The sequence below is a fragment of the Lissotriton vulgaris genome, chromosome 8 (genome assembly GCF_964263255.1).
Source record: "Lissotriton vulgaris chromosome 8, aLisVul1.2, whole genome shotgun sequence".
In the NCBI taxonomy this organism is placed as follows: Eukaryota; Metazoa; Chordata; class Amphibia; order Caudata; family Salamandridae; genus Lissotriton; species Lissotriton vulgaris.
In genome coordinates, this window is record NC_141696.1 from 1,536,215,336 (window position 1) to 1,536,239,780 (window position 24,445).

Below are 24,445 nucleotides of genomic sequence, written 5' to 3' on the forward strand. Positions count from 1 at the left end.
CCCACTCATCGCAACTGGCTTTGTAGAAGGCGCTCCAGTGCTGGACAGCCGGTTGGAGCAGGGCAGAACCATGCTAAGCAACCTCCAGAGGGACACACGGCACATGAGGTTTGAGGTTAGGGTGGGTGTTCGAGGAGTGTATTATGATAAGTTAGTAGGGATTGGGTGGAGGGAGCAAACAGTAGCTAGATGGTGGGTTACTTGGTGTCAAGTGGGGGATATATGACCTGTCAGAACAGCAGGACTGTTTGAGTAAGGGGGCGGAGTTCGGAAAGGCAGTCGGATGATGCATTGGTTTGGGATCAGGTGGGGGTTAAGATAGAGCTGCCACGATTGTTGGGTTAGGGTCAGAAAGGATGGATTACTTGGTGTCAGCTGTAGAAGAAAAGTCTGCCAGGAGACCAGGAGTAATAAATAAGAGTTAGATGACAAATTGGTTGGGGTCAGGTGGAAGTAGGATACAGCTGCCAGGGGACAGGGGCTGTTGGGGTTAGTGTTGGAGGTAGAATAAAGCAGCTAGGATGTTGGGGGTCAGATGGGGGTAGGGTACAGCAGCCTAAAGCAAGGCGATGGGGGCTTTGATTATTAGAAAATGTGACATTTGAGTAAAGCTTTTCACACAATCTATGCTCTTATAGGGTCTTTCTCCTGTGTTTTTTGTGATGGCTTAGAAGAACATTCTTTAACTGAAGTTTTTCTCACACTCTAAGCAATGGTAGGTCCTCTCTTCAGGTGTGTACTTTGATGTGTTAGAAGGGTTTACTTTTGAGAAAAGCTTTCCTCACAAACTGCAATGAAAGAACCTTTCTCACGTGTGTTCTCAGGTGGTCTAGTAAAGGTTGCTTTTGAGTTAAGCATTTGTCATACTTTGTGCACAGATAGGGATTTTTTCTTCATGTTTTCGTTGATGGTTTACAAGACTTTGCCTAAGAGTAAAGCTTTTCTCACATTCAGTGCAGTGATATGGCCTCTCTCCTGTGTGTGTTCTTCGGTGCCTTTGAAGATTTCGTTTATAAGCAAAGGTTTTATCACACTCAGTGCACTGATGAGGCCTCATTCCTGTGTGTGTTTTTTGATGTACTAGAAAACTTGACAATTGACTAAAGCTTTTCACACAGTCCGTGCACTGATATGGCCTTTCTCCTGTGTGTGTTTTTTGATGGTTTAGAAGAGCATCCCTGTACGCAAAGCTTTTCTCACACTCAGAGCACTGGTAGGGCCTCTCTCCGGTGTGTGTTCTTTGGTGCGATAGAAGGTTTTGCTTTAAATTAAAGCTTTTCTGACACACATTGCAATGATATGGCTTCTCTCCTGTGTGGATAATCTCATGCCTTAGAAGACTTTGCCTTCGAGTAAAACTCTTCAAACACACAGAGCAGTGAAAAGGCTTCCCTCCTGTATGAAACCTTTGGTGCCAAAGAAGACTCGACATTTCAGTAAAGCTCTTTCCACACTCCGAGCAGAGGTAAGGCTTCAGTTTTAGTTCAGGGTGTATTCTTTGATGCGCCAAAAGAAGTTCCTTCCTGTTAAATCTCTTCTCACACTCAGTACAGGTGAAGCTTCTTTCACTCTTGTAGACTCTTTTTAATGAGTATGTATTGGACTCTTTCTCAATCAAACATCCTGTCTCTGATTTTTTCTCTGAAGAATGAAAAGAAAAGTAAATATCATGCAAGGATTTTGTTTATTAATTAAAAATCACACAGCTGCATTAATACAACAGGTATTGAAGGTGATGATAATGTGAGTGGATGACAGTACAGACCTGCATTTTGATGGTGCAGAACTAGGCTATGGAAAGAGGTGTATGGATTGCTAGGTTGGGAGAGCGGGCAGAAGTCATGAGGTTCACGTGGGGGGCCAGCAAGGGGCTGGTGAGGAGTAAGGGTTTATAGGGGTGTTTGGCGGTAGAGGGGTGTAGGAGAGTTTTAAATCTACAATGTGCCATATGAAAGTGTGCCCATAAATCCTATCAGTGGAATCTGTCCATATTTCACGTTTTCAGATGTGCTCTGCATTTCTTAGTGCAGTGAGCACAACAATTGCTGAGTCCACATGAGGTGCAATAGGCTTTTTTCAATGTTCACCAGCAGAACCCAAGGTTGTGAGGGTCAGTTGGTGCACCCACAGTGTGCTGCCTTCCACAGCAGAGGGTGGGTACAGCCTCTATATGCCAGGTTATGAACAGACTGACACTTAGCAGCTGAATTGTGATCTGAAGGGCCGAGACCTTTTTATCAGCATTCCTGGACAATAGGTACTTTTAGACTCTCTTGTAAAAAATTTGCAGTCCCCAGTAACTGAACACCTTGTACATCCTCCTCACCTCCACATTATACGCCCCACACTCAGTGCTGTGTGTGGTATGTTTCAGACTTTGTTTACTTAAATAGATGTTATTGCCTTTGCCAGGTGAATGACATGAATGCATTAAAAGTGCTGTGGAGGCGACAACCAATACACATTTAGTTCCTCAGTCTCTGTCCTACACCTGCTAACTGACAAACCAGTTTCTGCCATGCACTGCACGCGAGCCTCCTTCATAGGCTGTGCAATGTATTAACTAGCAACTCTGAAGACCTTTGCTAAGCCTATTGGCTATCTGACAGAGGGGGTCTATTATAACAGCCTTTACTAATTGCTATACCTTTTCTAAAAACTTCACGAAATTCACTCTAGTCTGATGTCAGTGGCTGAAATTTGGAAAAAGTTAGTCTGTTTGCTGGCCCCTGTTTACTGTCAATTGACCTCCTTGAGCAATTATTTGGACTTTTGAAGGAGTTCCTGTCTGCAATAGCATAAAGAAATGTTTTGCAAGGAACATGATGCTGCTGCTATAGTCCGTTAAGGGCTTGGACAATACACCAGAGTCCAGACAATCCCAGGAAAGGAGTGATTAATACTGCCTTTAGAGAGGAGGTAATCTAACCCCCGACTACACAAGCCAGGAGAATGCTCCGCAATCTGACCCCTACATGGGTTGCACTTTAAGGTACTGAGCCGTCTAGCTCAGGAAGTAACTGAGTGACTAGAAGTCAAGAACCTGCAGAGAGGGCGAATTCCAAGACCATAAATGTAATTGCACCACCTGCTACCAGTTTGATTATTGCTGACCCCAGGCAAGCCCTTCTCTAGACCAGCTCCAGAGAGAGAGATGCTGTGGTTGCTGTTAGTGTCCTGTTGTCACTCTGTTTTCTAAACTGCCTCTCCAGCCCTTACTATTCCAAGCTAACCTCTTTAAATTATGTGGCTGATTCTGACAATACATCCCAGTTTTCAATTCCGAGTAGTCCGGCCTCTGGGTTATGTGTGGGTCTGCTATCCCATGAATCCTTCAATTGAACCTCCTCACTCAAACTAGTTCTGAGTTTCTTACTCTCAAAATTTAGGACACCTGGGTAAGTTGTTGTGGGCGCTTATCACAGTACATCTACGGGCTCATGCATTGACCTGAGACCAACAGAAATCACTTTGACCTGGATCTCATGTGAATATGGATTACCAGATTCCTGGTATCCCTGTTAACTGGAGACTTAAGCCATTGTGCGGCACCTGGACTCTAGTTTGGCCAATGGGATATTAGAATAATTGTCTATTAACTATTTGCTGGAGGATCCTCTGTGGGATGTGACAATTTAATCAATCAATTAATCCATAATTGTTTATTTCGAATAGAAACTCACAAAATATACATTACAAATGATGATTGCAAAAAATACATTCTATCCAAAATAAAGTGCATGGGTGTCAATATATCTAAAAAAAAGGATAACATATAGCCATTTGTAGGGACAGATTTGCAAAAAACATCTTTAAAATATATAAAAACATTCATAGCAGTTATGTTCTACAATTCAGAACTTAATCAAAGTACAGAGGAATAAAGAAATAGACAGCAAACTTTATTTAATTCTCATGTCTCCTACATTAATACAATAAAGCTCTGGTTAGTGTATTAAGTAGCATTATGTAGTTAGGTTACAAGCTAGTAGAGAAGGGGAAACAGTTCCAAGTCCCATTTGTCATAAAACAGAGAGTGACCATGAAAGTCTAATGCAGCAAAAAAAGGAGAACAATAGCAAAAAGTGAATTTACATGTTTTGGGGAAGTTGTGACGCTGGAGCGTCATCTAACAGTAAAGCTCTGTAAAATTCCTAAACTAAATTTAAGAAATAAAAGCCCAGAATTATTTTACACTGATATGTAGTTCAGTGCAAGGGGTGCAGCTTTCTATTTTTTTTTAATTCTGTTGCACAGAACCAAGCAAAGAAATTGCTTTTCCATGTTTAACCAGAAAGGTAGTAAATATTAATGTATTTGACCAAATGCTGTTGGCATTTCACACACAAACTTAAACCAATGGAGATACTTCACACCAGTGACATTTGCGATTTCAAAGGGAGAGCTAAAGAGTCAAAAAGTATTTTAGTGAGCCAAAGTGGACTTTGTGACATTATCATCACATCCTAACTCTAAGCAGCTCATGAGGTCACATGGTGTAAGCTGGGTTAACCAATGGAATAAAATGTTGTGCCCAACTTTAAAAGGTTAATATTTCCGCATTTTTCGAAAGCAGGTGAGACAATTTGGCTTGATGGACTTTACGAATAATTGAGACAGCTCTTCCATGATAGCTACTGCCTTTCGGCTAGGTTCGCACAACACAGATAATTAAATGGTTACTCACCAATAGGAGTAGTTTTGCAGCTTGAAGACTTTTCTGGATTCATATGCAGTGCATTATTCCGCCATCTTGTGGTTGGGTCCGGAAACGTTCATGTTTTTATTTTAATTTTATTTTTTTCCGACGTGAGTGTCGTCGACCACTGTTTGATGGTAAGCCCATCCCTTGTCTGACGTCAGACGGTGCCCTGTACATTCCTGTGCGTGGTTGCCATTTTTATATATTTCTTTCTTTTATCTTTCTTTTCTGTTCTCTTTTCCACCTGTTTGTTTCATCTCCCATTTCTGGGGAGTCACATAGGTCATATGTGAATCCAGAAAATTCTTCAATCTGAAAAACTACTCCTACTGGTAAGTAACCATTTTGTTTTGCAGTATGAATCGTTCTCTGGATCCGCATGCTGTGCATTAAATTACATAGTAGTATCCTGCTCGTTTGATTGTTTGGGTTGAAATGTGGATGTGTTTGCAAACAGGAGTTGTAGTACCATCTGTCCCACTTGTGCCTCTTTTTTCATTTGGATATCCACACAGTAGTGTTTTGTGGAGGTGTGTGGAAATGACCAGGTTCCTGCTGTGCAGATTTCATCAATGGGTACATTTGCTAGGAATGCAAGTGTTGCGTCCTTCTTTCTGGTTGAATGCACCCTGGGAAACACGGGTAATGTCTTTCCCACTCTGGAGTAGCACATTTGCATAGTTTCTACTATTTATCTTGCGATTATTTACTTTGTTATTGGATCCCTTGCTTGCTCTGGCAAAGGAGATGAACAATTGGCTTCTGTTACGAAAACCTTTTGTTTGCTGTACGTAGTACATTCTGCCGTCTGCACGCCCAGTGTGTGAAAGTCCCTGTCTGCCTGTTTCTTTGGCTCTTGGAAGAAAGCTGGTAGTTGAATGCTTTGGTTGACATGTAATTATGACACCATCTTTGGTAGGAACTGTGAATTTGGAGTTCGAAGGATTACTCTCCATGCCTTTCGCCACTTTGGTTACCTTAAGTCTTTTCTTCTCGGTGCCTTCAACGCTTGCCTCTTTCCGGAGCCGGCTGCGTAGACTTCGGCTTCAAGACTCCTCTCCTTGCGCAGTGTCGGCCTCTTCGACATTCTCTTTATCGTTAGTTGGATAAGCCAAAGTCTTTGAGCGATTCCTGCATATTGTGAGAGCTCGCCCTAGTGTAATGCTCTAGCCTTTGTCAATGTTGTTCCTTGAGTGTTTTCGGTTGAAACTCTGTGCAGGCAGCACAGCCCCCGTGGCCCTTCGGTAGCCAAAGGTTGCAGACTTTGTGCGGTCTCGTGAATTTGTGATGATAGTTAGGCCAAATGTTAAAGGAAGTATTTTCCTTGACCTCTTTCACCTCTCCCCTCTTCATCCGCTGACCACGTTGTTCTTACCGGCGATGTCCCCCGTCGAGATCGAGAAGGCTCACCTTCTCCTCTTTAGAATTTTTGGTCGTCTTTGGCGATTTTTGTTGATTTTCCAACTAGTAGTCTTCTCCTCTCAAATTTTTTCAGAGCTTCTCCGTTGTGCTTTCAAGCCCATTGGCAGAATAAATAATCTGAAGATGGAAACCACGCACACAAACTTCACACAAGGGATGGACTTACCAACATATGGTGGTCGACGACACCCACAAAAAAAAGAAAAACATGAATGTTTCCGCACCCAACCACTAGATGGCGGCATAATGCACAGTATGTTAATCCAGAAAAGCATTCATGCAGCAAAATATACATGCAAGCGAGTCACAGTTAACCTCATGGGCGCTATTGTAATTACGGCCGTATGCTGAGATTTTTAAAAACCCATGTTACATGACGAGCTGGGCTCGACAGCGTGCGAGGAGGCTACACCATGACGAGCCCAGCTCGTCATGAGCGTGGAAGGGGTTAAGGCATTTTTCTAAACTTGGTCTACCCATTTACAATCATCACCAAACAAAACACCCAATGGTAAAGTAAAATAGTAATAATGTCACTATGCCGTATCAGGTCCAGTTAGGTTACTTTTATTTAATTTAAGCCTTAGCTCTGTCCTCGATAGTTGTGGCACATAGCAGTCAGGTTTAAGTAAGAGGAAACAAGTGTAAAGCATTTATCAAGAACAAAAGTTAATACATCGAAAACACAACGCAATAAAAATTCCATTTCAATTTATACACAGAGTGTATATTTTTATATTGAAATAGACACCCAAATGACAAATATCTGATGAAGGAAACCGGAGGTATGTTTTTTTAAGGCGTCGTCTAGTGCCAAAAAAGTTCCAAACGCGCAGGGACCGGGTTTATCCTGGTGAAAAGTTTATCTTCTGACTTAGTCTTTCTCTGGAGGAATTTTCTTGTTGGCGGGCCAGGCTGCCGGATTGCTCTAACGTAGGGTTTGGACGACAGTGGGGTGGTGCTTGGCGTTGGTCCCGGTGATATCCTTCGGATTGGGACTTAGAAACTTCTCTGAAGGTAGAACTGCTTTCAGCACGGCAAACCAGCAAGTTGAATCCGACCCGCAATACGGCGGTGGTGGTGGTTCGGTGGGGATCCCATGGTAGCCTCTGGTTCCTTTATGAAAAAGTTCCAAAAAAGTTCCAAAGTGCTCACTTTTACAATCTTGAGCAGGAGAGAGTACACTCTAACACCAGCCAAGGGTCAGGCAAATCTAATTGGAGCTGGGCTGCTGAGCTCCCCTCTGTTGAAGGCTTCTTGCTGCTTTTGTGTTTCTGGAGTTTAACAGGAGGCTGGATAACTAGCCTTTCGAGTCCACTCTAAGGGGTAAAAGTGGGAACAGGTCCAGTCCTTGGGGTGTCTCTCCACGGGTATCACGAGAGGCTCAGTCCTTCATCGGAGGTCCAGTCCTTAGGTGTTTTCCATAGGTCCAGCAGTGTTCTGAGGAAGGTAGCCCGAAGTACCACCTTTATGCCTGACCCTAGCTTGTGGGTGGGGAAGACTCCCTGAACGATAGGAGTAAAGTCCCCATGGGCAACCCTACCCACTTTTACATCACTTCATGGGGTTTAGCTCTAAGCAATCCCAAGATGAGTGAATCTTCTTTCCCTGAGTCATAGCTATGGGCACACCCCTGTCCAGGGAAATTAAGTATGCTTCCTGCGAAACCAGTACTGGAAGAGGGCCCCCACCAACACTGGTGCCACTCTGGCTATTTAGACAAAGGCAGGGACAGGCCTAGGTGTGAGTTACAGCTGCCTGTAACGGAAGCTGCCCCTTTGAAGCTTGTACAGTTGGTGGCCACAACCCCAGGCCATCCTGCCAGGAGGAGGTCACACCCCCTACTAGCAAAGGTCCTTTTTTCCTCTTCCTGAGAGCAATTCATACCCCTAAGCATGCTGCCAGGAGACAGCTGGGGAGTATCTCTGAAAATAGGCTTTAGGCAGAAAAGTGACAACTATGGCATTTTCAAAAAAGTTATTTCAAATTCAACTTTTCCATCCATTTGGGTATTAAATGATTAATGTTTTGCGTTCTTCAACTATAGTTTTAGCTATTCTTAGACTGTTGTCATACATTATACATTGTTATAATGTAACCCAGTGCCTTTCAATGACAGTCAGCCTTGCAGCAGTGAAAAAACATCTTTGGAGATTTTTCATTGGCAGGACATGTAATACTGAAATACACATGTCCTATTTATTAAATACCCTGCACCCTGCCCTATGGGCATGTTGGGCCTACCTTAGAGGGGACATATAAAGTATTAACAAGCATTTACAATGCAACGATTGCGCCTTTGCAAAAGTTAGAGCTATTGGCATTGTAAATGAAATCATTTTTATTTATGTGTTGGTTTTGAAAACAGATAAATAAATGGCATTGTCATTTACAATGCCAATAGCTTAATCTCTCGCAAATGCGAGACCTATTGCATTTGCAATGCATTAGGTCGCGTATTTATGCGAGTTTGAGCTATTGACGTTGCAAATAACACGTTTTATTTATGTTTCAAAAACACACACACACACAGAGCCACACCCACACACAGAGCCACACACACACACACACACACACACAGCCACACACACAGAGCCACACCCACACACACAGACACCCACACACACATACACAGAGCCACACACACAGAGCCACACACACAGAGCCACACACAAAGAGCCACACACACACACACAGAGCCAGAGACACAGAGCCAGACACACACAGAGCCAGACACACACAGAGCCAGAGACACACAGAGCCAGAGACACACAGAGCCAGAGACACATAGAGCCAGACACACATAGAGCCAGACACACACAACACCAAGCCACCACCTTTCTTTAAAAATCAAAGAAATGTAAGACGCATGTCAAAAACCAACAACCATGACGAGTGGAACCAGCTGGTCAATACTCAAAGGGGCACCCAACTGGGCTATTCCTCACCACTGCCAACCATTTCGCCTACACTCGCAGAAACTGACAACAGAGCAAAAGCTCTCAATTACATCATGGTATGTGGCTGGTCTGGGGGCAGTTCTACTAGCAAAATCTGAGGTGGCTTCCTACATAAAGTGATATCAGCTGCCTACAGGAAACGTGTGTGCTCACCCCAACTGTCTTACATGGCTTCTACGAGCTGTTTAAACAAGCCAAATGCACTAACATATTTGGCAAGCCACAAGGTCGTTTCTCAGTCTTTATGAAGCAAACCAACAAGAACAAAGTTGTGCCCCACAATCAAAACTCCCCAGCTCTGCAAGTGGCAACATTCTCAGGTCTAACAATAGCTCATAAAAATCTTCCATGGCTCCTGATCGACTGCTATCACAACCAGCAGAAAGCATCAAACCAGCAAGCAACCAGTGACCTCTGTAACCACCTGGAAGTCATTCTTATGGAATTCCCTTCTCATAAAGTTGTCCTCACAGGGGACTTTAACATCAGTGACCTGGGAAATCCTAGCAATGCTGCTCGAAATAGCAAGGAATGGGTAAAAATTAACAATTTCCTCGGTTCCTTGAAACTAATCCCTGCCAAACAAGTGTTCAAGGCCCAAGACCCCCAGTATCAGTCACACAGCACCTTCAAATAAATCTCAACAATCAATTACATCTTCCTGTGTAAAACCTTCGCAAATAATCTTACCAACTATGAGATTTCCAACGGGGGGAAAGCAATCACAATCCCCAGACTCTAAGTATGGACCTAGGAATACCAATGCCGACATCATTTCGCGCGGTGGGCACTTCCGCATGCGACGAAGCTACAAAGTTAGACAGGAGGATCAAATGGAGGGCCACAGACACATCCACAGTGATCAACTGCAGGCCCGGACAGGCCGTTGAGGGCACCGGGCAATTCCCCGGTGGGCCGCATGGTTGGGGGCCGGTTTTGGGCCCCTGGGGCTGTTTTTGTTACAGGGCCGTTATGCTGCAAAAACGGCCCGTAACAAAAACGGCCGAAAACCGGCCCTGGCACAGAGCGCGGTCGCACCTCTCCCCCCCTCCCCTCTCTTCCCGGAGGGGGCCGGCCGAGCACTTTGCCGGGGCCGGTTCTGGTTCCCAGTCCGGCCCTGATCAACTGGCTACGCAAGGTGCTCAGAAATTTAAAAAATGAACAGGGAGACTTTACAAAACGCACAAGTTACTACTTGAGTAACGATATATCTGTAAGAGACATTAGTTAGTGATAGATTCCTTACCTTAGAATATCCCCAGGCGTCAGACTGGATCCGGAAAATTTTGCGTAGCAGTACCCTTGCGCGTCGGTAGGCGTCGTCTGCGGCTCCGCGTCCGTCGTCGGCGTCGTGGGCGCCGTGATGACGTCGTCGGAGTATATAGACGCCGCCTCCGCGTGCTGACGTCAGTTCTTAGCCACAGCTTTTCCGCGCCAGAAGCGCAGAGCCATGACAAAAACCGACACTGGTGCCAAGAAACTAGGGCCCTGAAAGGGGATGACCTTAACCCTAGATATCGGTTCGCAGAACGGGGAGGATGGGTGGGTCGGTAAGGAATCTATCACTAACTAATGTCTCTTACAGATATATCGTTACACAAGTAGTAACTTGTGCATCTGAAAGAGACACGTTAGTGATAGATTCCTTACCTTAGAATAGATACCCCAGCAATACCATCCCCGTGGTGGTGGGTCTGCGAACCAATATTCACACCAGAAAGTCCTGGAGAACGGAACGGCCGAAGTAGCCATCTCTCCGGACTTGACTGTCCAGGCAGTAGTGCCTCGCAAACGTGTGCAACGAAGCCCACGTAGCAGCCTGGCAAATGTCCTGCAGGGGCACACCTCGGCCCAAGGCAGTTGTAGTGGCCGTGGCTCGAGTGGAATGAGCCCGCAGCCCAACAGGTGGTTCCTTCTTTGCCAAGGAGTAACACGCCTGGATGCACATGATAATCCATCTAGAAATGGTCCTCTTGTGCACCGCTTTCCCTTTCTTAGCGCCCGCGTACCCAACAAAGAGTTGATCATCCACCCGGAACTGGCGTGTGCGATCCAGATAGAATGAGAGCGCACGTTTTGGGTCCAGACGGTGGAGCCTCTCCTCCTCTCTCGAGGGGTGCGGAGGCGGAAAGAAGGTGGGCAATGTGATGGACTGCCCCATGTGGAAGGCCGTGACCACCTTAGGCAAGAAGGAGGGCCTAGTCCTCAAAACAACCTTGTCCGGATGGACTGAAAGGAAAGGAGGCTTACAAGAGAGAGCCTGGAGCTCACTCACTCTCCTGGCAGAGGTGATGGCTACCAGGAAGGCAGTCTTTAAAGAAAGAAGGCGAAGTGGACAGTTGTGAAGTGGCTCAAAGGGAGCGCACATCAGAAATGTCAGAACCAGGTTCAAGTCCCACTGAGGCATCACGAAGGGAACAGGAGGAAAAGTATGAGTGATGCCCTTCAGGAATCGATTTACGATAGGGGACTTGAACAAAGAGGGTTGGTCAGGCAGCCTCAGAAAGGCCGAAAGAGCCGAAAGATAGCCCTTGACAGTGCCCAGAGCAGAGCCCTGCTGGGCGAGAGAAAGAAGGAAGAGAAGAATCTCAGAGAGAGGGGCATTGAGAGGATCCACAGCCTTTGCTGTGCACCATGCCACAAATCTGTTCCACCTGCAGGCGTATACCGTTTTTGTGGAGGGACGCCTGGCTGCCAGAATGATGTTGCAAACTTCAGGAGGCAAGTCAAATGGCCTCAACTGCCGCCGCTCAATCTCCATGCATGGAGGTGGAGACTGGACAGGTTCGGGTGGAGGACCGTCCCCTGCTGCTGCGACAGAAGGTCCTCCTGAAGAGGCAGACGAACCGGGGGATCGACTGACATACTGAGTAGCTCGGGATACCAGTACCTTCGTGCCCAGTCCGGAGCCACAAGGATGACTTGTGCCCGGTCGCGCTTGATCTTCTTCAGCACTCTGGGCAGAAGAGGTATAGGCGGAAAGGCGTACAACAGACCGCAGCTCCACTCGCGACGAAAAGCGTCTCCGAGCGAGTGCCGCCTTGGAAATTCCAACGCGCAGAACTGATGACATTGCGCGTTCTCTTCGGTGGCGAATAGATCTAACCAAGGCTCTCCCCAACGCAGAAAGAGGCCTTGCGCCACGTCCGAGTGCAGACGCCATTCGTGATCCATCGAGCACCGACGGCTGAGTTCGTCCGCCCTGGCGTTCAGAGAACCTGCCAGGTGTTGAACCACCAGAGTCACGCCCTGATGTTCCAGCCATTGCCAGAGGCGCAGAGCCTCCTGGCAGAGGGTCCACGACCCCACACCGCCCTGTTTGTTGCAGTACCACATGGCGGTGGTGTTGTCCGTGAACACCTGCACTGCACTCCCTCGGACAGACGGGAGGAATGCTTTCAGTGCCAGACGAATCGCCCGCAGCTCCAACAGATTGATATGGAGCCGGGACTCCGCCGGAGACCAGAGTCCTCTGATCTCCGCCTCTCCCAAGTGGCCACCCCAGCCCTGGAGGGACGCGTCCGTCACAACTACGTGCTCCGGTTGGGGAAGGGAGAGGGATCTGCCGTTGACCCAATCGCGGTCCGTGAGCCACCACTGCAGCTGTCTCGCAGTGCCCTCCGAGATCAGGACGTGGTCGGAAAGGTTGCCCCGGTGCTGGGCCCACTGAAACTTCAGGTCCCACTGCAGAGCCCGCATCCGCCACCGTGCGTGATGCACCAGAAGGATGCAGGAGGCCATCAGTCCCAGAAGCCTCAGCGTCAACCTGACCGAAACCCGGGACAACGGCCCGAAGACCGGGATCAGGGCCTGTATATCCCGGACTCGCTGTTCGGGCGGGTAAACCCGAAACTGCGCCGAGTCGAGAACCGCTCCGATGAAAAGGAGCTTCTGAGAGGGGCACAGGTGTGACTTCGGCACATTGATGGAAAATCCCAGCCTGTGCAGGAGATCCGCCGTAGTCTGGAGGTGGTGGACGACTGCCTGGGGCGAGCCCGCCTTCAACAACCAGTCGTCTAGGTAGGGGAAGACTGAAACCCCTAACCTGCGCAGGTGAGCTGCGACCACCGCCATCACCTTCGTGAACACCCGTGGGGCGCTGGTAAGGCCGAAGGGGAGCACGGTAAACTGAAAGTGCTCGAGGCCTACCGTGAACCGCAGGTAACGCCGGTGGGCCGGCAGGACGGGGATGTGGAAATACGCATCCTGCAAGTCCAACGCTACCATCCAGTCTCCTGGGTCTAGGGCAGCCAAGACCTGAGCCAGTGTCAGCATTTTGAACCGCTCCTTCCGGAGGAAGCCGTTGACGTTCCTCAGGTCCAAGATAGGGCGTAGGCCCCCTTTGCCCTTCTTGGGTACCAGAAAGTAGTGGGAGTAGCAACCACGTCCTACTTCTGGCCCAGGAACGCGCTCGATGGCCCCCTTGGCCAAGAGGGCCGAAACTTCCTCCCGCAGGAGCCGCAAGTGATCCCCCGACACGCGGTGGTGTTGCGGTGGCATGGCTGGAGGGGTCGACTCGAAGGGGAGGGAGTAGCCCCTTCGGACGATCTGCAGCACCCACCTGTCCGAAGTGACTGTGCGCCAGTGAGAGTGGTGATGGCGAACCCTGCCTCCCACTGGCGTCACCTGGGCCGGAAAGCACGGACTAGGAGGGTTTAGAGGCGGATGCTGCGGGGGCAGGTGTGGACTGGCTCCGCTTGCCTCCCCTACCGCCTCCACGGCGGTTTCCACGGCCGCCGCCGCGCTGGACGACAGTTTGCGGCGAGTGGCCGGCGGCACGTGTGGGGACGCCCCTTCCGTGGCCACGAAAGGAGCGAAAAGCAGCCACTTGCTGGCGCGGGGCCGAGAGGCCCAAGGACTTGGCCGTAGCCCTGGAGTCCTTAAAGCGCTCGAGCGCGTGGTCTGCCTTGTCGCCAAAGAGGCGACGGCCATCGAACGGCATGTCCATGAGAGTATTCTGGACATCAGCCGAGAAGTTGGCGGACCTAAGCCAGGCGTGGCGTCGAATCGCCACCGTCGTAGCCATCGCTCTGCCCAGCGAGTCAGTGGTGTCCAGTCCGCACCTAATCGAATACTTCGCTGCGTCCCGACCCTCCACAAGGGCTCGGCCGAGTTTGGCCCGTACCTCCAACGGGCACTCTGGCAGCACTTCCGCCACCGTGTCCCATATAGAATGGGTGTAACGGCCCAAGAGGCATGCGGTGTTGGAAGACCGCAGTCCACAACTAAGGGACGAGAAGACTTTTTTGCCAAAGGCCTCGTACCTCTTGGATTCCCGATCAGGGGGTGCTGACGGGAAGGCGGTCTGGGAGTTAGAGGCCTGGATGACCAGACTCTCGGGGGTGGGGTGGGTGGACAGGAAACATGGGTCGCCCGGAGCCGGGCGGTGGCGTCTGGCCACGTTCCTATCTACAGGCGAACCTGTAGCGGGCCTGGACCAAGTGCCCAACAGAACGTCCGACAAGGCCTCATTAAACGGCAGCATTGGCTCCATGGAGCTTGACTGCGGCTTAAGGACCTCAGTGAGGAGATTAGTCCTCACGGCCGCGACGGGGAGCTCGAGGTCCAAGGCCTGAGCAGCCCTCATCAACACCACACTATATGTAGCGCCCTCCTCCGAAGCCACGGAAGGAGGAGAGACGAATCCAGTGTCTGGAGAGGTGTCCAGGCCACTGGCCTCCCCAAGGTCTCCTGTCCAGTCCATGTTAGACTGACATTCCCTTGCCAGAGGGTCCTCAGACCCCTCCCAATCCTCCACTTCCCCCATCTCCTGAGACTCAGGGTCGTAAGTGAATGAGGATGGGTCACAGGGATGGAAATCCCCGACCGGCGTCGAGATCGGCGCCGACAGGCCCCGTCCCGACGCCGGAACCCATACAGAAGAGGAATTGGGGACGGCGTCGGCCGGGACCGACGCCGGCGGGGACACCACACGGACCGACCCCGGGGGGGTCGTAAGGTCCACCGGGGACGCTCCATCGCCCGACGAGGGCCGAACGGCGCCCTGCGGCGTCGGACCCGAAGGCACCGACGACGCCGGGACCGTCGAACCCTGCGGCGCCGAGCCCGAGGGCAGCGGCGGCGTCGGGATCGCAGAGCCCTGTGGCGCCGGCGTCGGAGACGTCGGCGGCGTCGAGGCCGAAGCACCCGACGGCGTCGGGGTTGAACCCGACCCACTAGGGCCCCCAGACGGGTTCACTGGGCCCGAAGGCGCCGTGGAACCCGTCGGGGAAGAAAGGGACCTCATGGCCATGAGGAAACGCTCTATCTCCCCCGGCGTCGCGTTCAGCCCAGGGACCGGGGGGTATGGAGCCGAACGCGGCGCCCGCGACTCCTGAGGAGCCGCGTGGGCGGTGTCACCCGAACCCCCGGCCGCATCGCGCGAGCGTCGGGGGGAGTCGGAAGAGCGATGACGTCTCTTCGACTTCTTATGCTTCTTACCTGACGACTTGGACCCGGAGGAGTGGCGCCGACTCCCGGAGCTGTGACGGCTCCGCCCCCGTGACCTGTCCCTCGACCTCCCGTGGGACCGGGACCGGGACCTCACTCGGCGCGGGGCCGACTGGCGGATCTCGAGTCGCCTGCGGGACCGCTCCCGCCTGGCCTTCCTCGAGAGGGCCCGACAGTCGGAGCAGGCCTCGTCGTCATGGTCGACGCCCAAACACGTCAGGCACAGTCGGTGCGGGTCCGTAACCGACATGAGTCGCTCGCAACCGCCGCAGTGCTTGAAGCCGGGCATCCCTAACGGCACCGTCGGAGTCGTGAAGACTTCGAAAGAGATCAAAAAGATCCAAAAAGTTAGTCAAAAAATGACCAGGGAACTGCTTTTTCCAGATCTGCGCTGGCTGGCGCGGAAAAAAGAAGAACTGACGTCAGCACGCGGAGGCGGCGTCTATATACTCCGACGACGTCATCACGGCGCCCACGACGCCGACGACGGACGCGGAGCCGCAGACGACGCCTACCGACGCGCAAGGGTACTGCTACGCAAAATTTTCCGGATCCAGTCTGACGCCTGGGGATATTCTAAGGTAAGGAATCTATCACTAACGTGTCTCTTTCAGATAACTGGGGCAATCTGACAACAGAACTTATGGACTTGCTACTCGCCACTGGAGCCCGTAAGCAAAGCCCCTCCTTACCCCCGGCAAAAGGGAAGATTCAGCTGAATCAACTAGACAATAAGCCCACTGTTATTCACAGAGAAATCTAAGAAGATCCCTGCACAACTATAAGCTCAACCCCACCACTAAACAGGCACAGGACCAGGAAAGTATAACGTATAAAGCCACGTAACACGTATAAAAAATAACCAAACCTCTCCAAGCCCTAAACAGGGTAAATAGAGCACACCCCCCACATGAGCCAACCCACTAAACTGACAGTAGCCGACACAGACGAGCATGTGCGAAACTGCAACGAGTACCTCCTCTAAATCTAGACGACTCTCTGGATATGTTCTGCCTTGGGATTGGTCTTAACCCGACCTGGGATGCTAAAAGAATTATGAGCAAATCCATTAAAAGATCAACGACGGACATAATTAGCAGAGTGAATTGCACGGATGGTCAATGTAAGCAATGAACAAGTGTTCTTTTTAAGTGGGTCACATACTGACACGACATAAACAATGCAGCTACACCCCGCCGCCTGCACTGCTGACAGTCGAGAGCTCCTTGCACTTGTCGCACGGCAGCCGGCCCAGCAGATGAGCTACCTTGGAAGAGCGCCTCCGAGCCCGGCGTCTCCAACCCCGGCGCCTCCAACCCCGGCCGCGCATGTAAGGGACCGCCGTCTATCCTTGTGAGGAGAGGGGGGCAGGGCGGGGAGTGGGGTCGTGCCTTGGCTACCTGTGGGCGTGGGGTGCGTTCCGCCAGGCCTTGGCCGTTGTGTAGTTGCTGTGCTGTATCAACAGACGGCTGGCACCGACCGCTTCTGTTGTCATTGGTGGCTGGGGCGTTAAACGGTGCCCTCAACATATGGGCTGGCTAACACCTAGACCCCTCCAGGTTCGGGTGCATTGGTCCAGTAGATTAAAGTGACGCGAATCCCGGCTGTAACCTGAGCTATATCTGGGCAACCCGGACCTCGGGCACTGCACCACCGGGATACTCACTCCTGGAACGGGTCCGAACTGTGACCCTAAGGACTGAATGATAGAGAGCAAAGGCAAAGCACATGCCACAAGAGTAGCGCACCTGGGAAGAGGCTAAATCAAGAAGCGCTACTAGCAAAGGTGACAACAGCAATAGAAGGGAGACAGAAAGAAGCTAGTAGGCGCTTAGATACCGCAGGAAGACATAGGGTGAGGGCGAGAGGCAGAGATGTTCAAAACTCGAGCAGAAGCAGGGAAAAGAAAGAAGAAAAGGGAAGGCAGCACTTGAGAGAGGAGGTGCTGCAGAGAGGGGTTGTGCATTTCACTCGGGAGGAAAGATAGAGACTGTTGGGAAAGGTAAATTAGTGAGTTGCTACAGATTTAAATGAGCAAAGATATCTGGAGATATGTATGGAAAATATGGAGGGTAACAAGGCTGGGATGTGAAACAAGTATCGCAGACGCCATGACGTACACTTTTCTCTCTTGACTTCCTGCTGGCGTAAAAGCTTTCTTATCTTCTTTAAGGGGCAAGAAAAGAAAGCTTTTACGCCAGTAGGAAGTCAAGTCAGCCAGTCTGAAAAGGACGGGGCTTAAAGAGAAAGAAATACAGCATGGCGACCTCTTCTCCAATGGCAGGCCACCGTTTAGGAGGCCAGCCAATGGAGAAGAGGGGCGGGGCTTAACCCTCGCTAGAGAAACTCACCCTAAAACATAAAATCTCGCGAGCTCGACTGCGCATGTGCGCAGTACGCCACACGAGACATATAAAGGAAGGTTTAGGCCTTGACACAGGTTTTTTTTGCCAGTTCGAATTTGTAGTTTTAAAGCTGCATATTTATGCTTCAGGGGCAGCGTGATAGGTCTGAAGACATTCTTTGCACTGTCACTATTTAGAGATGGCACAATGTGTGCGGGAGTCCACTGGTGAAATTTAACTTACCAACCCCTGGGTACATGGGCAATCATATACCAGGGAATAGGCAAGTAAATTATGCCAATCGGAGATTAGCCAAGTAATATTAACTTGTGCCCAAAAGTGAATATAATTCATGTCCTCGTCATGCACAGTGTTGATATCAATGATGTTATTTCAGATGTCATGAGGAATATCATCAATGCAGTCATTGAACATTTTACAAGTGATGCAATATCCAAGGGTAGAAGCAGTGCATGGCGGGGCGCGAGTTATAGTTACCTTAGGGAATGAGTTGTAGTTACTTGAGATAACTAGAACTGGTGGATTTCAGTGATTTTGTTAGTTTAAAACAGTATGTTTTAACTGAGATTTTCACCTAGCTGTAAGGTCTCATTAACCTTTGTTTCTTTCATTGAATTTCCAAGTTTTTGTTAAAGCAAAGATATTATTTCCATGCCTAACTATAACTTCACATTAACTGTTTTATTCAGTGATTTTTTAATGTTTGTTGTGAATCTCCCATTCGTGCAGTTGTGTGTTGTGCCTGCTGAACAGGTCTGCTATTTGATTGTCTTTCCCTGGAAGGTGTTCTGCTAGGAGAAAGATGTATTTTGGAATTGCCCACTTCCATATGCTCTGTGCCAGGTGAGACAGCTGTGGAGAGTGTGTTCCTCCCTGTTTCTGGATGTAGTACATTGTGGTCATGTTGTCCGTCCAGATCAACACGGTCTTGCTGCACAAGTACTTTTGGAATGCTTTTAGGGCTAGGAATATCGCTAGAAACTCTAGTTGGTTGATATGCAGTTTCTTTTGTTTGTTTGTCCAGAGCCCTTGAATTGTGTAATGAAGGAGGTGGGCTCCCCAGCCTGTCAGTGATGCATCTGCTGTTAGTACTAGTTGTGGAACTGGCTCTTGGAACAGTCGCCCCTTGGAAAGGTTTTGTGGGTTCCACCACTGCAGAGAGTAGTGAGCACGACTGTCCACCAACACTAGGTCTTTTAGTTGCCCTTGAGCCTGGTTCCATTGCCGTGCTAGGCATTCTTGTAATGGGCGCATTTGAAGTCTGGCATGGGGGACTATGAATATGCAGGATGCCATCATGCCTATGAGTTGCATGAAGACTCCAACTGGCAGAGTGTGTTGTGGCTGAAATTTCTGAATGAGCGTCTGCATGCTGTCTATCCTTGCTCTGTTTGGGTATGCCTTTGCCAGTGATGTTTTTATAGTGGCTCCCAGATATTGTTGTATGTGGGAAGGCTGCAGATGCGATTTTGGGTAGTTTATCGAGAAACCTAGGCTGTGCAGCAGCTGAAGGGTTTGGGACATGTGTTCTGCACACTGTTGGTACGATTTTGCTTGTATTAGCCAGTCGTCCAGATACGGGAACACGTGGATGTGTTGCCTCCTGAGGTGTGCTGCTACTGTCGCTAAGCATTTTGTAAACACTCTCAGAGCTGTGGTTACCCCGAAGGGGAGAACCTTGAACTGGTAGTGTTGACCTTCTATTGTGAACCCGAGATACTTCCTGTGAGCTGGATGGATGGGTATGTGAAAATACGCATCCCTGAGGTCCAATGTTGCTAGGAAGTCTCCTTGCTGTAGTAGTGGGAGCACTTGCTGTAGTGTGATCATGTGGAAGTGCTCTGACAAAATGTATTGATTTAGAGGTCTGAGGTCCAATATTGGTCTGGGGGAACAGTCCTTCTTGGGAATAAGGAAGTATAGGGAGTATACTCCTGTCCCTTGAAGTTGGGACAGGAGTATGGCCCCCTTTTCCAGCATGCATTTCACCTCTTGTTGTAGCAGGGTGATGTGTTCTTTGGACATAGGACGGTGCCTGGGTGGTATGTTTGGTGGGGTAGAAGTGAGTTCCAGGCAATAACCATACTGGATAATTTGTCTGACCCACCTGTCCGTGGTAATTGCGTTCCAGACAGGTAGGAACTGTTGGAGTCTGCCTCCGACCGGTGTTAGGTGGTCTGGAGGTAGCGTGATGAAGTCACTGTTTTGTGGCAGTGGAGGCTCTGGTGTTATTGCCTCCACGTCTTCTTCCCTTATTATTGTTTCCTCTATAACCTCCTCTGTTGGAGTTCTTGGTAAAGGAACTTTGTGTGTTGCCTTTGTATGATGATGATGTCTGGGAAGTGTTGCCTCGTGTAGCTGCCCTGTATGAGGAGCGTCAAAAGGAACTTCTATGTTGCTGAAACTGCAATGCTCCCATTGAATTTGCGGTTTCTATGTCCTTTTTCATTTGATCTAAAATGGTGTCTACAGCAGGGCCAAAGAGGAAGTCTTGGTTGACTGGCTGATTAAGAATAGTGGACTGTACCGAAAAACGCAGCCATGCATGTCGCCTTAATAGAACACTGGTGTTAATAGACCTGGCTGCGGTGTCTGCTGCATCAAGCGCACATTTGATGGAGGCGTTTGTGATGAACTTTCCCTCCTGTATGAGGTCATCAGCTTGAGCTTTAAAAGGCTCAGGTAAATGTTGCATTAAGCTTTCAAGCGGATCATAATGAGCCCTGTCGTAACGAGCTAGCAGGGCTTCTGTGTTGGCTATCCTCCATGAATTGGAGGCTTGTGCTGCTACCATTTTACCCGAGGCCTCTAATATCTTTGATTCCTTATCAGCGGGAGGTGCTTCCCCCGTAGTCTGGGAGTTGGCCCTTTTGCGTGCATTAGCTACCACTAGTGAGTCTAATGGTAACTGCCCTCTGATGTAGGTAGGGTCTATTAGGGCTGCCCTATACTTTTTTTCAACCCTGGGATTGATTACCCGTGCCCTGGCTGTATCGTTAAAAATGTCAGGTGCGTGTTTTAGCACTCCCTTCAGCATGGGAAGTGTTCTGACACTTTTTTCTCATGTTGAGAAGGTGTCAAATAAGAAGTCTTCTTCGACAGGGTCATTGTGCATATCTACATTGTGGTATAGTGCTGCCCTGTCTATTAATTGGTTGAATACAATGGTGTCATCAGTGGGTGAAGGCTTAGTTGGATAGGAGGAGACATCAGGGATGGGATGGGTGTTGTAAGGGTCAGTTGGCTCCTCCCATGGCACATTTTGTGGTTCAGGATCCTGTGGATATTCATAATCAGCCTGAGGATCCTCCCCAGTGTTACCCTCATCATCCACATGTTGAGAAGAAGAGTAAGGAGCAAAAGGAGTAGTAGGCATAATAGGATAGAAGGGAATGAAGGGTCTAGATGGAGAGGTCCCAAAGTCCTTCTTATTCAATGGAATAGGGGAAAGAGAGTCAGTGTCTAGTGGCCTTTTTTTCTGCGTAAGATGGTGACTTTACCAGTCTCAGGATTAATGTATATTTTTGCCTGGGCGTCTGCTGGGTCAGGATGGAAGAGTTCTTCCTCCACTGTTCTTGGTGGTGACTCCTGTGGGTCGATACCACCTTCAGCCTCGACGATTCTCGGTGCCTTAGTGCTTTTCTTCGGCTCGGGCCCCTTTTTAGGGTCTGGCGTGTTTTTGGGTCGACCGTGTCCTTTGGTTCGACACTTTTCTTGTGCTGGACAGGTTTCTTTGGTTGGCTGTCCTTTACCGAGTCGATAGTCTTTTTCGGATCGACTGGTGTTTTTGGAGCACTTGTTTTCGGGTCGATAGCCTTTTCCGGGTGGATTGTAGGCTTCAGGACAGCACCCTTTCCGTCAGCGACCTTCTTTGGTTCGGCGACCTTTGGCGCCGCTTACTTTTTTGGCTCGACGTCTCTTTTGGTGTCGGCGCTTTTTGGCTGCTTAGTGTCCTTTCTGGGTTCGACAACCTGTTTGGGGTTGACGCCCTTAGGCTCGACGGCCATTTTTGGGTCGACTGTTTTCTTGGGGTCGACGCCTTTAGGCTGCGCGGCCGTCTTCGGGTCGACGTTTTTTTTCGGGTCGACGCTTTTGGGCTTTACGCTTTTGTTCGGGTCGACGGGTCTCGGGTCGACAACCTTCTTAGGTTCTGGAACCTTCTTCTGGATTGCGGTACTTGCCCCTGGGGTCTCTGAAGGCTTAGGTTTTGGTTTTGGTTTCGGAGCCGAGCCGGATGGCGGGGCTGCCAAATGTTTCTTCTGATCTTGGCTACGGCCTTTTGGCGATGTCTCGACCGAAGCCTTCGGTAACGGGGCAATTGGTGTCGGGGGCAGTGTACGCACGATTTGCCCAGGTGGGATCTTGCCATCGGAGTCCGAGTAGTCCTCAACGGTGACTATCTCTAGGTCCGAGTCTTGAGCTTCTGGAAGTTCCAGCTCATCGTCAAAGATGTTGTCCGGTTCCGGTGCCTGTCGCTGCATCTCTTGCCTAGCGGCCCGTCGATTCCGTATAGTTTTCTTCGATCGAAACTGGGAGCAGGCCGGGCAGGTTTCTTCCTTATGGTCTGGAGAAAGGCACTTGTTGCATACAGAATGCTTGTCAGTATGCGGGAACTTGGAGTGGCATTGTGGGCACCTTTTAAACGGACTCCTTTCCATCGACAGTAGGTCCACGTGGCGTCGAAAAGGCCCAACGGCCCGCGTCGACGACCGGATCGGGATAGAAAGCTTTATCGAGTCAAGAGGTACAGAGCGAGAACAATACCGTCGAAGTCGGAGGCCTTTTGGCCCCGTAGAAAAGTTTTGTTTCGATTCCGAAGTTGGAGTGTAGGAATAACATCCGAACCCAATGGCGGAAAAAAACAATCTGAGGATGGAGAAGATGCCCATGCGCACTGTAGTCCAGGGGAGGAGTCACCTATCTTGTGATACTTCGAAGACACTTCCAGGACAACAAAGTGCAATCATCAGGACCCAACACTAGGTGGCGATCTATGCACAGATATGAATTCAGCAGCCCACATGCCTCGAACATATATATTCCCTTACCAATACTTATCACTTATCCAGGAGGGAGAGGCCCCGTCGCGGGCAGCAGACGACTTTGCCCAGAGGTCCGAGTGAGGTGAGGAGGCTCGGGGCAATCGCCCCATAGGCACGGGGGAAGCTGCTGTTCTCCCAGTGATTTAAGGAGGAGGGACTGGCGCCAATCCCCTACGCCCTTCCTGCAATCGGGGCCTGCGGATCGGGCTGAGTGCCCCTGGCACCGCGGGAGGACTTGGACTCTGGGAGGCATTCTCCCCCCCCCCCTCCTCCCAAGGCAGCCATTACCTTCCGACATCGTCCTGTAGTTCTGGGAGGTCCAGGAGGTGCATAGCGGGCCACAACGTTCGCAGGGCATTGCCACATTTGCTGCATTTACCGCGGCCTCGGCGGCGGCGAGGTCCATCACTCTGCGGTGTTGGCGACGGGCTGGGCCCGGTGCAGAGGCGACTGACCGGGGTACCCCAGGGGATATTGCCAGTGGCTCACGCAGTGACAGCCAGCGTGGGACCTGGGGCACCTGGTGCGACGATTGGGACCCAGGGCTAAATTGACGCATGGTGAGAAGGAGACATCTGGTTCACGGAGAGTGCCACAATGGGGAAAAAAGACCTGATCCCCAAGACGCCTAAACAGGGCACCATGGAACGCTACGTAGTGGCCCCCCAGACTGGTACAATCGAGCCTTCGGGTGCCCGCACCGACACAGAGTTATTGATGGGAGCCTTACAGGCATCCAGGGATGATATACAAGCGTCCCAGAGTGCCCTGGAAGTCAAGATAGGAGAGGCGGGATCGGAGGTCACCTTATTGCGCCAGGATTTCCGCAATCTGACGGAAAGGGCCACCACGGCGGAGAACAGATTGGGGGAGGCCGAAGATACGATAATTACGCTGAAGAAAGATGAGGCGGAGCTCTGGGAATCACACAGGCAATTACAATGGAAGGTCGATGACGCGGAAAATAGGGCAAGACGTAACAACCTCCGCTTTGTAGGTTTTAGAGGAGGAATCGAAGGGGCCAACATGGAGTGATTCCTGCGCATGTGGCTACAGGAGACTTTCCCAGCGGCGCAATTCTCTGCGTGTTTCGTGATAGAGAGGGCGCACAGGGCGCTCTTGGCGAGGCCGCCGGAGGGTGCGAGACCGCGGCCGGTCATAGCTCGCTTTCTGAACTTTGCGGATCGGGACTTGATCCTCAGAGAAGCTAGGAAACTTGGGGAGATACGTCTGGAAAATACCAACATCATGATCTTCCCAGACTACAGCCAGGAAGTGCAGAAAATGAGGCGCTCCTTCGAACCAGTGAAAGCAAAATTGAGGGACCTACAAATTCAATATATGTTGCTGTTTCCGGCGAAGTTGAAAGTCATGTATAAGGGAAAGACCCATTTCTTTGCCCACCCTGAAGAGGCATGGCAGTGGTTGGAGGAGTGCCCCCCCACTCGGAGGCCTGAGGACAACAGAACTGAGGTGGAGAGGCAAAAGACCATTAATGGCACA

The 24,445-nt window shown here is 50.1% G+C and overlaps 1 protein-coding gene across 1 annotated transcript in view; it reads right to left on the reverse strand.

Moving 5' to 3' along the window:
• Positions 1-649: 649 nt before the first annotated feature.
• Positions 650-24,445, reverse strand: part of LOC147700310 (uncharacterized) — a 429,112-nt gene continuing 405,316 nt past the window's right edge. Inside the window, 2 exon segments of the mRNA XM_086936302.1 lie at positions 650-892; positions 895-1,641. Of these exon segments, the coding sequence (XP_086792428.1) occupies positions 750-892; positions 895-1,641 (890 nt within the window). The 3' untranslated portion in view covers positions 650-749.